General features: G+C 44.1%; 2 protein-coding genes across 2 annotated transcripts; one reads left to right on the top strand and one right to left on the bottom strand.

The window, feature by feature from the left end:
• The first annotated feature begins 1,285 nt into the window (after window positions 1–1,285).
• On the top strand, window positions 1,286–4,635 carry LOC120956281 (trypsin-like). The gene is made up of 2 exons (XM_040377664.2): window positions 1,286–1,390; window positions 3,664–4,635. Exons 1-2 carry the CDS (start codon window positions 1,286–1,288, stop codon window positions 4,633–4,635), a joined length of 1,077 nt encoding a protein of 358 aa, XP_040233598.2.
• Window positions 4,636–4,759: 124 nt separating this feature from the next.
• On the bottom strand, window positions 4,760–6,031 carry LOC120959034 (uncharacterized). The gene is made up of 2 exons (XM_040382155.2): window positions 5,703–6,031; window positions 4,760–5,506 (listed from the first exon to the last, which is right to left on the bottom strand). Exons 1-2 carry the CDS (start codon window positions 5,802–5,804, stop codon window positions 4,760–4,762), a joined length of 849 nt encoding a protein of 282 aa, XP_040238089.2. The 5' UTR covers window positions 5,805–6,031.
• Window positions 6,032–16,555: the final 10,524 nt, after the last annotated feature.

Raw genomic sequence — 16,555 nt, 5'->3', positions numbered from 1 at the left:
AAGACGGGTTCGCAGAGAGATATGATCCAAATTTATAACATCCCGTCTGTGTTATAACTACCGACGAGTGAGGGCTTGAATATATAATCTCATCATTTGTTTGGTTTCGTAAGTTGCATGCACCGAAGCAAAATCCGCCGGGGACAGACCACTACTGTGTGCGTAGCATTAAAATAGTTTATTTATTTGTGCCACCCTTTTTGTCCCAGCATGAAGGAAAGAGGCAAAGATGATCCCTCTTAGCAGGTTAGCAGACGGCCTCCTCGCCCTAGGGGACAGTTACCCGTGTTTAGTAAGGTTTATAGGTTTCAGTGATTCCTCTCCACAGCTAAACGGATTGCCGGGCTGTCTGTCTGTGACCGAGAATATAGAGAAATAAATTCCAATATTTACACTAATCATCAGCATGCTACGGTCATCGATGGGATGGTTCCAGGCTTTACTTTTAATTAAAACATATCATAGTAATTTGTGTGGCAAAAAGGGTCATCACACGCCAGGGCTGGACGCCAACTTCCCGTTGGTAATCATAACCGATAAGCGATCGGGGTGCGCCTATTTTTTGTGGAATGGAGAAGGAGTATTTCGTTCGATCCTAAATCTGTCACAGCTTGAGCGCAGCATGGACATGGACGGTAAGAAAGAAACAAAACACGTTGTGGATATCAGATGGGATCAGATGAGCAATATTTTGCATTCTCGTTAATTAACCCGGAACAACAGTCGTTCATTGGATTTGATATCTGCGCTTCTATAGGTATGCTCCCTAGAGGGAACCATCCCAGCCCTCTTCCGACGAATTCGTTGCGCTTTTTTGCATCAGTTTTGTATCTCTTGCTGTGTTACATGTTTGCACAACCATCATGATTGTCAATCATAGTAAAGTCATAGTCAGTTGCTCCCTTAAAAAATGGGTTGTCTGTTGGCTTATGTAGCTGAAAATGCTCATCAACAGAAGGAAAAAAGGGTACAAAACAGCTTAAAACGAAAGTCCCAACGAGAGCCTACAAAGTTGGCGGGCCTCTGTGGTGGCTAGAAAATTCCCCAGAAATGCTCAAATTTATGACAGTGTTGAGTCATTAATGACCTGCCGCCGGAGGTGGACTGGCGGTATGTTTGTGTGTGGCGAGGGTTTTTTGGAAAATGCCTGAAATTTATTATCCAATCAACCTTGGATGTTGGTTTCGAACCTATCTGAGGCATAAGGCACGCTGAGGCTGGAACCGGGGGACACTAATACTGAGCTCCGTGTATTAATTCCCCAAAACATCGGTGTCTCGCTGGCATGCAGTCCGCCAAAGAGGGTGGATGGTCAGAATTCCTAGAGGCGTACCGTCATCTAAGCACGGTCTGGCTTGGAAGGAATCCATCCCCGCCAATTCGTGTGAAGGTACGTGGAATGGCATCTAGCCTGCTCCATTGGGAGGATAGAATACAAGCGCCACCACCTGGGGAGATGACACGCAAGCTGGCCTGGCCTATGCTAGCAGGTAGCGTTCGGGTTTACTTTCCCTCCGACTATCCTTACACAATATTTCTCCCGCTTTTCGTCTGCTAGTGAGGAGAAAGCGAGTAGAGCATGTTTTGTGTTTTTTGCACTTTAAGTTGACCCTTTTTTCTTCGATATTTCTCCGGACCGGTATGGGATAACACCGACACCGGGCTGTGTGGTGTGTGCTATTAGGCGCACTTGAACTTGTTATTCCCGACGGTACCGACGGCCACCGGCAACCTCCATTAAAGTGTCATTTCAAATTACAAAATTACGTCTTCAGACACCGACCAAACCCTCTTCTGCTGGCCATAGTTTCCAATTTCCATCTGTGACGTTTTGCGTACGTACGTGCGCTCAATTGCACAGCACATGGGGACCGGGCCTTTACCTCTCAGCCCCGATGGTGGGTATGCGTGCTACGACGGAGCAGTGACCCCTTTCCCGGCAAAGTTCTTAAACTTAGACACAAAAACCATTGCGAAAATGGGGCTCGGAGTGGAACCGTTTGTCGAAACGAAATGAGGTCTCGGTTAACCGCACCGTGTCATAAATAAAGGTTAGCGGCTTCGGGATGGTCGGTCCGGCCCCTGGTTAAGAACCGGGGAGAGAAGATTCTGTGGAAAACGACCCACACGTATGTACGGACCATAATGGTACATTTGAGCTAGTGAGCGTGTTGGGGTTTACGTGGGTTCGGAAAAGTTGCAAATAATTTAGACAAAGTGATTAACTTAAGTCCACTGGGGCACATATTGAGTGTTTGAGGGTATACTTGTTACATTTGGAATTAGTTTCTGTTCTACGCATTACTTTTCTAGGTTGGAATGATGAAAGAATTTGAAAATTTTACTAAAATGCGTCCTAAAAATAATTTTCCAATATTCAGCAAGTGAAAACGGGTCTTTATTGCAATATGTTGATGGAAAAATTTGTTTCAAAATACCAAAACATTGTGTTGAATCAACATAGTTGAACATTTAAAAGTCTACTCATAAATTTATATTGATATTTTAACACCATTTTGGGTATTTGAGAAATATTTGCTCATTGATTGCAATAACGAACCAAACAGAGCCTACAAAGCATCATGGCATATCTGGTTCGAAGGACCAAAAGTAGGATTCTATTGAAAAACACCGGTTTATTGTAATGGTTTGATTTCTTAGCTAGCGTATTGAGCAAAACATATTAACATACCTTAAATTAACGGAACTGAATATTCTAGGATAGCAAGTACAAGTGGAAAATCAAACTTCAATATCAAGCCGTTTTATTCATCTTAATGATTCTCTTTAATTTTAATCTATATCTTGATCCACCATCAGCAATGCCCTCAATACATCGCCATCGCACTATCAGTGCCACGTCCATAACGTTTCAAAACCTAAAATGTTGACCTTCTTAAACCTGACCTGTTCACATTGGCGGAAGGAAGAACCCAAGGATAAATGATGTCTCCAAATCTCACTGTTGGCAAAAAAACCTACCAAACCAATAAGGAAATTAATTATCAAGATATCGGTACTATCTCTGTCCCGAGCCTTCTTGATTGAGCTACCTTTTCGTGCCATTTGCCCGGAACGAGGAAGCAAGTAGAGCGCTTTTTGGCATCCTGTCAACGGCACACTTTCGTCCCGGCAACAAAAAAACCGATATGGCCCAGTTTTCTGCTTGGAATTATGTCAACACAATTACCGCACCTCGAGTGTAGCAGCAAAGTTTGGCTTTTCGGAGTGTGATTTATGGTGTACTTTGGTGGGAACTATACTGAAAAAAGTACGCATACTCAAACCGTAACGAGAATATCGTGTTATCAAGATTTATCAAAATTCTCCCGAAATCGACGTCAACCGATATGGCGTGTGCGGTGCAGCTCTACTTGTTTATCGGGAGCAGTTTATCGTACTTCCGTACCGCAAATCCTTCCATTAATCCACCCAAACCGTCCAGGTTTAGATAGTATACCGGCTTCACTTAGTGGAACAAATAAGTGCCTACGGTTTGGCGCAGTTAGTTATGATCTAACGCTTCACCGAAGCTGGTGGACAGTTACGATCGCACCGAACGACAGACCGGACGTCTGAAGACAGAACAGAAAAAAGAAAATGGGTAAAAAAGTGCCTGTGGTGTGTGTGTTCCTGGTGGCGTTCTTGGTGGTTCTTACCCAGGGAGAACCTGTCCTGATTGAACGTGAACTAGTCAACACAGTGGATCGTATTGCGAACGAAGTGCACGAGAATGCCTTCGCAGTGGAAGAGGAGGCCGTGGCTGCAGACAAGTTCCTCGCGCAGGCTGATTCCGTGAGTCCGTTCCTTGTGGGTGGTGGACCGGCGATGGCTGGCGCTTTCCCGGCCCAGGTTGCGGTACAGATCGGTACGGCTGCGTTCTGCGGTGGTTCGATCCTGAACCAAAATCACATCCTAACGGCAGCCGGTTGCGTGCTGGACGCGAACAATCATCTCATCGCCGCCAACCAGGTTTCGGTGCGCGCCGGTGTACTGGTCGTAGATCAAAACGCACCAGTTATGGCGGTGAATCGGATCTTCCCCCATCCGCAGTACAACCCGTGGACATTCGAGAATGATATCGCGGTGCTGCGGCTCACGAACAACATCGTGTTTCCGCAGGTCGCTCTGCCGAACATGGCACCGGCCGAGCTGAATCTTCGGATCGTGCCAGACTCCACGGTGTGTCAGGTGCTTGGATGGAACTGGCAGCAGGCTGCCCAGAACGTACCGCTGCAGGTGTTGAATGTACAGTATTCACCGCGCACTACCTGCAACGCCCAGCACCAGGGCATGCTGCACGACTCGATGGCCTGCACCGTGCTGAATCAGGCCACGCACGGTGTCTGTGCCCCGAACCGAGGCGGTGGGCTGTACTGTAACGATCGGCTGACCGGCATCATCTCGTTCGGGTTCGGCTGCGGTACGAACAACACGTACACGGTGTACACGCAGGTGCGGTACTATCACCACTGGATTCAGCAGCAGTTCGGCCGTACGGATACGCCGGTAGCCGGCCCAACGCCAATGCCGGGCGTTGTCGGTGGTGGCGGCGGTGGTGGCACTGCCAGCTCCATCACACTGTCCCTGGCAACCGTGCTGGTGGCGATCGTAGCAGCCCTCCTCCTCAACTAGCCTTTATAAATGTATAACAGTGGTGTACGAAGCGCCCGAACGAAGAAGTTAAATAAATCAATCATACGAAAAAAAGGCTTACAAGTGTGAAGACCCCACGGTCGCTTTTATTCTGCCGCCTTGTCTACAAATCCGTACTCGGGTTCGTGCGCATTAACCCGTAGATAAAGAACATCAGTGTGTAGAGTATGCAGTAGCCCATGAAGATAACGTACACGATGTATCCGAACGGTGAGTTCGGTTGGTCCAGTGGGAAACCATTATCGGGAACGGGCTCCACCAGCGGTGTATCAATCATCGACCGTGCGTCATCGCTTGCCGAGCTTAGATCGGACAGCTCCAATATGTCCACCGAACTGCCACAGATGGAAGATTCATCGCGCGTTCGCACTGTCAACATAGCGGCTGGTATGAGATTTTCCATGATAAGAGCTCCCTCCAGGCGGTACTCGCCTGTCTCCGAATCTCGACAGTGCAGGGTATTGATAAGATGTTTTAATGTGTGCTTCTGATCCGGAGCAACCTTGAGCAAGGTTTTCTGCAACGCACCATCCGTCGTTCGCTGCCAGCAAAGCAGCGAGGTACCATTGAGTCGCTGATCGGTTGGTGCAGACACTGGAGGATTTCTTCGCAACCGACCAAACGTACTGAGCACAACAAGCCGTTCATCTTCCCCAAAGGTCAGCATCCTGTCGATGGCCAAACTCGAGGTACGGCTTGTTACTTCCGCACTGCCATATCGCACCAGCAGTTGTCGCACACTTCGACTGCCTCGCTTCACGCAGGCTGCGGTTGTTAACACATGTGGTCTGAGCACCTTATCAATAATCCAACCACCGCATGCTGCTGCAGCGTCACCTTCGACCGCAACCTTGAGCGAAGTTGAAAATTCGGAGGAAATCAGGAAGATAGAAACATAGAAAATGATAAGCGAGGCATGAACTGCATCAACGTAGATCGATGTCGCAAAGGTACGCCGATCGAGAGAGCGTATGAATTTAATGGCAATTAAATGTACATCACCATCTTAGTGTGCTCCGATAACATCCATCGTTGATATCACTTACAAATTCGGGAAACTGAAACGTCTCACAGAATGCCGGGCCGCTTACGATAGTAAGCAGCACGCCGATGGTGATTAACGTTCCCGTGCGGTTCCGATTGCTCATGATGACACTTTCCGCTCACAAACAAACGGTCACTACTGACCATCTGGCTCTCCTGTTCTCTTCTCGTGACTGTGTGTGGGCCGCACGTTGCGCGTTATCAGCAGATTTGCACCCCCGTTCCCACTTCGGCCTCTTTTTCGGTGCGTCCAGCTCAAATTATCGCACAAATTCCGTGTTATCGTGTGTTGCGATTTGGCTGTCCGTATGTCACCCAATAATCGGTTGGACATCGAGAAATAAATATTTGTGTTTTTAATATTTTTACCAGAGCGTCGATGATTTGTTATCGCAATTCGCGTTGACTTCGCATAATACCTATTAGAGGTGTACTATCAACAGCAACAAAACGGGCCAGAGCGTCTGAGATGACTCAACCAGAAAATAATAGAATCTCTCCGTTTGCGATGGTGAACAATGGAAAGAAAAATGCGATCAATGCAGAGCGTTGCATACATATTTTAACACCTTTTTTTTTCTTCTTTTCAGAGGAGTTTGCATCAACATTCTCTTGCTTTTTTTGCGTCCTGCAGCGGTACGACATGGGTGAAAGGTTATGGATTTTTAACCACATTTTTCTATCATATTTTCTTTCACAGCTCCTATCCTGGAACCTCTGAAGAATCTGAAAGATCCTATTCGCTTTCGACGCCGTCTGCATGTCCTGCTGGATCTGTTGAAGAGCTTTTTTATCCGCAGCGTTGTTCGCCAGCCAGTACACCTTTATGCAAAAACGCATGAACCCAGAGATAAATAGAGCGAGAAGGAGCTTGAAAACCCGTCCTGAAACAACTCTTTCCATCCAACCAATCGATCGGACCTTCGGACATCGTGACACCGTCCAGAAGGAAATGCAATACCAGGAAGCTGATGATACGATGTACTAAATGGGATTCATCTGCACTTTTCCCCGGTAGAAAGGAAAAGTTTGCGCCCCATTTGCGCAAGCAAGAACGCAAAAGATGGAAGAAAGATGAATGATGGGACTTTTCTCGTGTCTCGCCCTGTGTCTCTTGGCTTGGTTTCTAGGCAGGTTAAGCTTTTTATTCTTTCAACCTGCTTTTAACCTTCACCAGCTGCGGGACAGTATTGCGGGGTACGCAAAAGGACACAAGATTCCAAACCCGATCACTCTAACTAATATTACATTCTCGTTTATTTTTAGCTCCGTTTATTTTTTGCGGCCATCTCCATTCGCTACAAACTTACCCGGACCACTAGTGGTGTGCCTGATGCGCACCCGGTCTCGCTGTCTCACAGAACTTTTTTCTTGCCGGAATAATAAAGGACCAACGCCGTGAATGGAATTTTTATTGTGCCCAAGAAGCAGCAAAGTTCCAACTTTTTGCAACCTCCGCTCTGCCCTCTTTCCACGTCGCAATAGGATATGGCCCGAGTGTGCTAAATAGCTGAAAATGACGCAACTTGCCCCGTCAAGCCAAGTCAAGAAGATGTAAAAACATTCCTCGTTTACCGAGTGCTTTGCTGCTCTCTCTCTCTTTCGGTCTTTCTCGTTCTTGAAACAGCAAAAGCTTTTTGCATTCATGGAAACTCTCCCCAACGGATGGTAAGAGGCCCGGGAAAACTTGAAGTAATTAAAAATGATAAATAAGAGAAAGAACGAACGGCGGGAGGAAGTTTCCACTTTTCTACCACTATATGCACAGCACAGTTATACTCCTCCGTGCCGTGCATTTTCTTTCCCAATTGCTTATGGCTTTATGAAAGTGAAACTTTTACCCCGGGCTTTGGCCGTCGAACCGTAGCGACAGCGGAGTGGCAAAAGGTGAACCAACAAGAGCACGCCACAAAGAAAAAAAAAGGGGTAAAACACAGAAACATTGCCCTCTGTCTAAGAAAACGAAACATAAATGCCATCATAACACTCGGTTCCACCGGTTAAAGTGTTCTTGGTGTGCGCGTTCCAATGCAAAAGATAAATAGAGAGGGTGAGAGAAGGTGGAGTGCCGGTGCCAGTGGTGGCAGTGATTCTATATAAACAGAAATAAAAAAGGCCTTCTCGTAAATAAAATTCCAAAACAGCATAACTTCTCTCAAAGACACACACACACAAAACGAAGCAGAAAAAGACGACCAACTTTCAAGACCTGCCTGCCTGCCTGCGTGAGACACCGGCCACTCATATGGCGGCATGTTCAAAAACAAAACAAAAAACGAAACGAACCACGAAACGGGCAGCATCTCCCGTGTCGATCCGAGGCAATCGGGAGAACGCCGGGAACAACCGGTTTGTTCTGTCAGGTTCTTCCTCCCGGCAAGCTGTGTGTGTGCGTGTGTGCACACGGTGGAATTTAATAATTGCCCTTCCTGCCCTTCCCTGCAGCAGCTTCTCCAGCTTCTGAGGAGCAGTACCACGAAAAGTGTTACTTTTATGGTCAATGCTCGTAATTAAAATTTGCTTAACCAGTTAAACTATCACCGTTTTGGGGGACATTGAGTTTGAAGGAACCCAACGCGGTGACCCAAGTTTGTTTTTTGCTTCTGTCTGTTGCTGGTGGAGATTGTGTGTTTGAGGAGTGTTATGAAAGCTTTTTGCTTAGGAATCATTAAGATAACGTGCGTAATACTGTTTGATTAATTTTATTACAAATGTTTAACGATGAACCCATTTTTTTCGTGCTGAAATTGTCAGATAAGTCACATTGTGACTGATTTATTGTACATTGTACACTAAAGATACGGCTTAACGTTTTCATTATTTTGCTAGTGAACAATTTTTATTTAAAATTTTGATTTGAGGTTGACCTAGGCATTATATTGGACAGTACCCTATCCAAGGTCATATGATGTAACAAAATTTCCAAAGATATCCATCTAGAAAAACGCATGAGATTTAGTAACTAAGCGAACTAACGGTACTTCCGTATCATCACATCGCTTTTTTGAATTGGAATTTAAGAATATCAATGTCTGAGAGAAAAAAACTGCAAAGCTTAAGATGTCACCATTGTTTTAAAATGCATGTAAAGTATGTCATTAACAAATCAATGGATATAAAATACAGCAGATCTTCCCTTATTACAGCAGATCTTAAGACTTTACGGCTACGGTGGAATTCTCAATCCATGTAAAAGCATTAAATCTGTTCCAACCATCAGCCTTAATGTCCTTTAATGTCTCTTGAATCAATCACGAAATATTCCAAATAACATAATAATATGTTAATTGCTATGCACCTATAAGGGACGTATCAGCGTACATTGACAACTTACATGTTTGCTTGTGAATAGCATTTTATTAATTTGCATTTGGCATACACTGCTTGTATAAAAAATATTAACTTGAAAAGGTAATTTTTCAACAAAATCTTCAGAAATTACACAACACGTTCTACTACTATAGCGCTTTTCAGTTTCTAGACGAAACACTCATCCAGTTCCAAGGTCAATAATTGGAATTCGGAGTGGAGCATTTGTGAATCTTTCGGCTCTAGAGCATTTTATCTGTAAAGCGTCTCCAAGAGCTCCATTGCTGAAAAGTCGCTACATTACATTGCGAGAGCTTAATACATTAAGCTTAATAATGCATCTTCTGGAATAAAAAAAGGCTGCATTTGGTATGAAACTATATCACACAGTATGGATGGTCTACAGCGTTCTTCAAACAGGAAGCATCACCGTGATCCAAAACAAACCAACTTCTCTATTCCGATGTTGCAGAATGTACAGGATCTATCGACTGGAATTTCCTTGCACTACGAAACAACAACCGAAAAACTTCTCAAATTCTCACCAAAACACCCAACAATACAACTTCCGAAACTGTAATGGAAGCGTTAGAAAAAGTCTTGTCTACTGCCTCATAACCACAAAACACGCGAACTACCTACCACACAGCCTATGGTATAATGTGTTTTTTTTTTTATTTATGTTCTATCTCTTAACCCGAAAACCGTCCGAAAAGCAAACAATCCTCCTCATTTCACCGTGGTTGTCCAATTTGTGCAACCAGGAACAACAAAAACCCATCCTCATCCGTCCCGGTAAATCCATCCATTCCCGTGGCGGCGGGGCGTGCAAACGCGCCTAACAACTACTTCACTAATTGACTACCTTTGGTGTGGATTTCTCCTCTCCCCGAGCACAAACACACACACACACATGCACCAGTACTACCGGTCCAGAAAAGTTTGCATTTGCTACCGGCCACCGGGTACCGGGTGAGGGCAAAAATAAACAAAACTACGCCACGGTTTTATTTATTCGAGTAATTAGAAAGTTTTTGTTGTTGTGCGTTCCGTGTGCTGGTGTTTGATCGGTTTGTGGTGGTCAAACATAATGCCCAGCCTTCCGCCACCCCCCGAAAAACCGATGATAATGAATCGATTCAGTTCGATTTTTGTCTACGATGTGTCGGTGGATAAGGAAGAAAGAAACACAAAACTCACACTTTCACACGACGGATCAAAGCGGCCTTCAGATTGAGACTCCTCCGGGCTCCTTCGCTGCGCTGCGCTCCGCTGCTATACACCGCGGAGGTGGTCCAACACACACACGCACACACGCACGCACACGTTTGTCAAAGAAACTGTCAAAACAGCTCTTTCTTTTAACGACAGTCGTCTCGTATTACAAGGTGTGCCGCCCTGCCGAGTCGTTTCTTACTTGGTCGGAAAGGATAGTTGAGGGATGGCAGCAACGATTGGGCCCACTTCCTCTTGTGACCACAACATTCACACTTTCTGCGCTCTATTTCTTTGACACTCTTTCTTTGCCTTCAATTAATACTTTCTAGTAAGAATCACTACACATTCTTGCCACCAGCACACGCACACACACACACTTGTTTTAACACGTGGGTATACACGTACCACTGCTCGATGCACTATTTACGTTTTATTTTCCACTCACTCTGAGGAATAATTCACTTTGGGTTACCTGGAAAAACAAAAAAATGAATAACAAGATATAAAAAATGATTAAAGAGTAAATAAAATATCACTTTTAATAACACATTTACAACCAACGCTTGGAAAAGTACGAAATGTTTGCACATTTTTGAGTTTTTCCCATCACATTTCCTTTTTATTCCCTGTAGCTTCACTTTTAAATGAAATCAAAATAAACAAACCAGTCATATACAGCTGAAAAGGCTTCCGCAAACGGTCCCAAATTAATATACACAGTCGTAATCATCGATAAATCAAAGTGAGGTACAAAAGAGCAAAGTGGAAGTAAAACAGTAACAAAACCAAATGAAAAAACGAGCAAAAAAAAAGTGGAAGTGAATAAAACGGAATGTAGCTAAGGGAAACAACAACAAAAAATGCCCAAAAAATAGGTTTTTTTGTGTTTTTTTCTATTTCCCAGCTTTCCGTTTTGTTATTGTCGAAAAAGTTCGATCTATGCCGGAAAAACGGTATTTCTTCTACCCCCACCTAGCCCCCCCTACCTCCTAACTCCGCCAAAAAAGGCGCAAAAATAAAGGGACACCGTTCGTAAGCCTACAAAACAGCAGAACGATTCCTTTCCCTAGCCTGAACTGCATGGCGCTGAGAATGTAGGTCGAACTGTGTCTGTTGGGGGTAGGGTGGAAAAATCGAGGTGTGGGAGGGTTGTCTCTTCCTGATTCATCGGTTTATTTCCTTTTTCGTACTGTGTTTTTTTCTGTTCGTTAGCCATCACAAGCAAAAAATAAAACAATACCAGAAAAAGGACCCCGCATACCCTCTCGAACACAGGGAAAGAACAGGGAGATTTTGTTCTAGGGATGGTGAAAATTTATGAGAATTTTCCTTCCCTTCTCCATCCCAGTGTGTGTGTGTGTTGTCTAGCTGCTTTGTTGTCCAATTTTTCCTACCTCACGGTGAACACGGAGTTCCGCAGAAAATGTTACTTTAAAGCGCTTCTCGCGTTAGCGTTATTGTTTGCGTTCATTTTAGTGTATTGTTTTTTTTTTTTTGTTTTCTTGTCCCTTACCATAGGTCCGTTTCTTCACCCTTTTGGCTGTGTTTGCGTGTGTATGGCTGTCCATCTCTTTCCGTGGAAAAAGATGTAATTTAAAATGCCGCTTTCTGAGGAAAAGCAGTACAAAAACCATAACCGAGCAGCAAAGGAAAAATCGCACAAATTCCCGGGTAGATGTAAAAAAAAAATACAAATCCCTTGATGGAGCTTTTTGCTGTGCTTTTTTATTCTTCTGCCTCTTCTTCTTCTTCTTCTTCTTCTTCTTATTCTTCTTCTTATTCTTCTTCTTCCCTTTCTTCTTCCTGCAACCGTTTGTTTACGCTCGTGAAGAAAGAGCCCGTCTCTTGGGGAGTCTTTTCTTGCTGCCGTACAAAAGCAGCAGCTCAAACATGGAGAAAAAAGCGCTTTCTTGTGCAGCCACAGAAAAGCAGCAGGCAGGTGAACGGCAGCAGCAAACGCGGAAGAGCGAGCGAGCGAGAGAGAAGGAAAACAAAAGCTCCCTTTCCCTTTCCCACTCAGCCACAGACACGCACAGACGCTCGCTTGATTAAAGTCGAAATTAAAGTCGCCACTGGAAGGAAGGATGGAAGGATGTGGCTCGATGGATGATGCTGTAATGGATGCATCCAAGAAGGCGTTGCACCCCACACCGAGCGAGTCGTTGCGTTCTTTCTCACGTTTGCGCTCACTAGTTTTCCTTCTCACTATGGAAAACTTAAAAGTTACACACCACACACACCACAGTGTAAACCAAGCCAGTAAATGTGTAATAATTACCATTTCAAACCCGAAAAAACATAAAAAAGAAACCACACATACACGCACTGTACGTTTTACGCGATAGAAATCATCCTGCGTGGGGTTTGCCTCCCGCTACCACACTCTCGCACACGGAAAACACACACCACGCACACACGCACGGGCGCACGCACGCACGCAACACGCCACAAATGCTAGAGCCGAAAACTGCTTTGCCGACAAAACACAGCACACGCGCGCGCGAGGCGGAAAAACGTAAAAACCCACTCCTGTTACGACCTGTTTTCCACCGATGCCACGACGTTACTAAATTTTCCACATTTTCGCTCGGTGTAAAATCGCCACCCTTCTGCGTGTGTTTCGTTCTCGGCGTCGTCGTGGATGGCAGTCGTCGTCGTCGTCGTCGTTGCAGGGCGCGTGCAGGAGATTCGGGAAAAACTCTCCCTTCGTACGTCCCCCCTCCCCCCCGATCCCGTACGGTCTCGGTGAGAAGCGTAGAGTTTTCCCTCTTCGGGTCTGCCCGGCAGCCCTTGTGGCTGCAAAAAGGGTCCCTTTTTGGTCGGTTTGGCAGGACGACGACGACGACGCGTTTTCAGCTCCCGCACGGTGAGACGCGCATACGGTTAGAGAGAAATAAGCGCGCGAGAGAGAGAGAGAGAGAAATTAGTTGGGCTGGTGATAGAGAGCGAGAGAGTGTGGTTTTCCAATGTTTGTGTTCTGAAGTTCGGTGGGCTGATAAAAACCGAGAGGGGGTTTGATGATGAAGCATGGTCGCTGACGGGCGCAATGTGAAGGCAATGTAATCGAAGTTAACTGTACGCTCTTATGCTCTTGGGCTCTCTCCCTTTGGGCTTCTCTCGCTCTCTTTGCTGGAGATGGCATGAAGGGTGCCCTGGCTGTTCGGGCGAGAGCAAAACGCGGCTCGCCTGAGTAATGGTGCTGTCTAATGATTTACTTTTGGGCTGCCACAATGGTAATTCTATTATTATGTTTTAGTAATAAAATATTTTAAATGTTTTAAAGTGAATTAAAATGCAAATTGGAATTTGAAGTAGAAATGCATGACTAAGCCAGACTTTCCAGTTAGATTTTTGAGAATATTTATTTCTGTAGAGTAGATTTTTCAAATAGCAAAATAATTCTTATTAAATGAATGTCTAAACCTATTCTTATATGAGAATTCTGTCCTTAAAATCACTCAAAACAAAATTCGTACACAAAAAAAAAAATAAAATAAAATTTAAAATTACCGAAAAATAATTTACTACAATCAGCTGCCTATGCTACGAGGTGTATGTGTGTGCCAAGCCTTCCCCTTCAGTGGAGTGAACCCAACCCGCCAGTGTGTGTGTTCATCCGTTCATCTTCCCCTACCGGCGTGTGCTTTTATGGCTTCGCCGGCCACCCTTACGATAGGGCGCAGGGGAACGACGCTACACTGCAACATAACTTCCCCTGCGCAACACAAACGCAGGGGAAAACGACGGATGAACGAACGTCCGTACCAGACCCCTGCCCGTCGTCGGCGTCGGCCGAAAGCAAGCATAAAATGTGCAATTATGACGCGCTACCTGCAGTGCGGTTGCAGTTGAGCCGGGATCGTTGTTTTTTTTCTTCTTTCCCTTCTACTTCTTCCTCTTTAGTGCTCTCTCTCTCTCTCTCTCTCTCTCTCTCTCTCTCTCTCTCTCTCTCTCTCTCTCTCTCTTTGCTTCGCTGGCACGCTGGCTGATGGAATGTCTTTTGTTTGAGCAATTGTCGAGCAGGAGCGAGGGAGTCTTGCTTTCTTTCCGCTTCTTCGGTGGTGCCGCCGTCGGTGCAGGAATTACTGCACGGAAGCAAACCGAGAATTGCTGTGAAATTGAACTGGCCACAAATGCATTTCGGGTGGAATGTCTTTGGATTGTAATGTTTGGGATTTACTTTCGGTATTGTAGGCTGGTGCTACCTGGACTTAATAACTGTTTGGTTATTTAAACTAGAATGGCAAAAAAACAAAGGAAGGGGCTGTGAAGTTTAAACAGTTCTTTTTGGGATATAATTTAATGCAGCAATTGTAACGAAGGCGGAAATGTGCCGAGAGTCTATTACACAATAGGAAGAATGGTAACATTGTGTTTGGGATGGAAAAAGCTACAATTCTTCGTATGCAAAGACAGATTGTTACACAGACAGTAAACGTACAAGAAAACCAGCTTTTTCAAAATATGCTTATAAAAAACCAATTTGTTTTTCTTTACAGTTTTGCGGTGAGTTCATTAAAGTTTAACATCATTTAGAAAACAAAATAATTTGAAACGAAACAAATATAAACATGCTAGACTCTATTGTAATCGTAAGCAATGTATGAATGACTATTACGATTTTATTAGTAGTACGCGGGGGCGGTCCTGTGTTACAGTCGTCTACTCGAACAACTTTAATTACGCATGAACATCATGAGTTCAAGCCTAGAATGGGCCGACTCCCAGTACCAAGAACATGACCATCCGGTAGCGTGATACTGAATAAATCTCGAAAGCTGTTATTGGCCGAGGATGTCCGCGTAAAACGTTTCACCAAATAGAAGAAGATTTATATTTATTTTATTTATTATTACTTTTTTGTTTCTTATTATGAAGATTTATTTAATTTATATAATTTTAAGTATAATTAGTATTGTTTATTAAAAATTATTTTTATTTTATTTTTGTAAAATTGTTGCAAAAATGACTGAACTATTCGTATGTGTTTTAAATTACTTTATTGATACATGCTGATTATTGAGATTAATGGTTAAATGTATATTTTTTCTTTTCTTATTAAAAAAATCTTTCTCTTTTTTTGTTCTAATTTTACTCATCAATTAATGATGATTCTTTACAACTATAAAACAGGCAGCTGAACTAAAAACAAGTGTTGTAAATTAATTTAAAAAGCAATATCTATACGTGTATACTCTTGAAGAAAAACAAAAAGGTGAACAGAGCTAAGTAAAACCTAAGCTTTATACCTCCATCCATGAAAAGAGCAATGTCAAACAAATGATTCTGCACAAAAGAAAGATAGAAACACTCACAAATAAGTAAAAACTGATAAAGTAAGCATGAACAGAATCCAAAAATATGTTCTTATAAGTCAAGTGATTAAACTCCCAAGTGAAATGGGAAAAAAATCGAGATCTACAAAAAAAAAATCAACACTTCTGAGCAACTAAATTCCATTTATTAAGACGTCACATTATTGTGCGCCTTCCGTCCTCCAACAAAGCAGTAATCTGCCTGGCCCAGAAAGAAAAGTCCAATTTTTATCACCCCTCACCCCACAACAGCACCGATTAAAATCTTATCATCAAGTAGTGCATTTTATTAACACCATCCGCCGGCAGCACTTACCGTCAGCTTTGCAGCATTCTGCAGCGACGGAAGTGTTGCTTCCATCACACCGATCCACCGAAAGCCGAAAGTTTGCTGCTTGACAATCATCGGAACCACTTCTTTAGTGTTTTGTGTCTTGTCTTTTTTTTTCTCACACGAGAAAAGTAAAACAAATATTGTCATAAATTTGTACACAATGTTGTGTGTATTTGAAGCTCTCTTTCTCTTTTTTCTGAGTGTTACTAGGCGGATATAAAAGTAAGCACTTTTCTCTCGACGGTTATTAATTTCGATATCGAATGGCAGTCAGAAGTCGTATCTGAGAAGGGATGGGTGGGAACTTTTTTTCTGGTAGGCTAGGACAGTTCTTCTGTTTCGTATAAAATAGATATCCTTTTTCTCCACCCTCTGAACTCTCTGAAAAGGATACGAACGAACGGGGACGATAGTTTTCTGTCTTACTTTCTTTGCTGCCTTTGCAGCATCCGCGCATTGATGGACTTCCCACTGCATGGGCTAAGCTGACGGAGGGTGAAGTGAGCAGACACCCATAAACAACAATATTATGTACAGCCCGGGCCAGCCAGTGTCCCGCCGGGCCGTGCGACGGCATTGTGCTGCCCGCTGGTTGTCACTTATAATCCCGATGTGTGCAAGAAGTTTCCGGAGGCTGCCATAGGGCCGTACCGCCAGCCAGCGTGGGTTGACGACGGTT

This window comes from Anopheles coluzzii, chromosome 3 (genome assembly GCF_943734685.1).
Source record: "Anopheles coluzzii chromosome 3, AcolN3, whole genome shotgun sequence".
NCBI classification, from domain to species: domain Eukaryota; kingdom Metazoa; phylum Arthropoda; class Insecta; order Diptera; family Culicidae; genus Anopheles; species Anopheles coluzzii.
The sequence above is the reverse complement of the archived record's forward strand: the minus strand, read 5'-3'. Positions and strand labels throughout refer to the sequence as shown.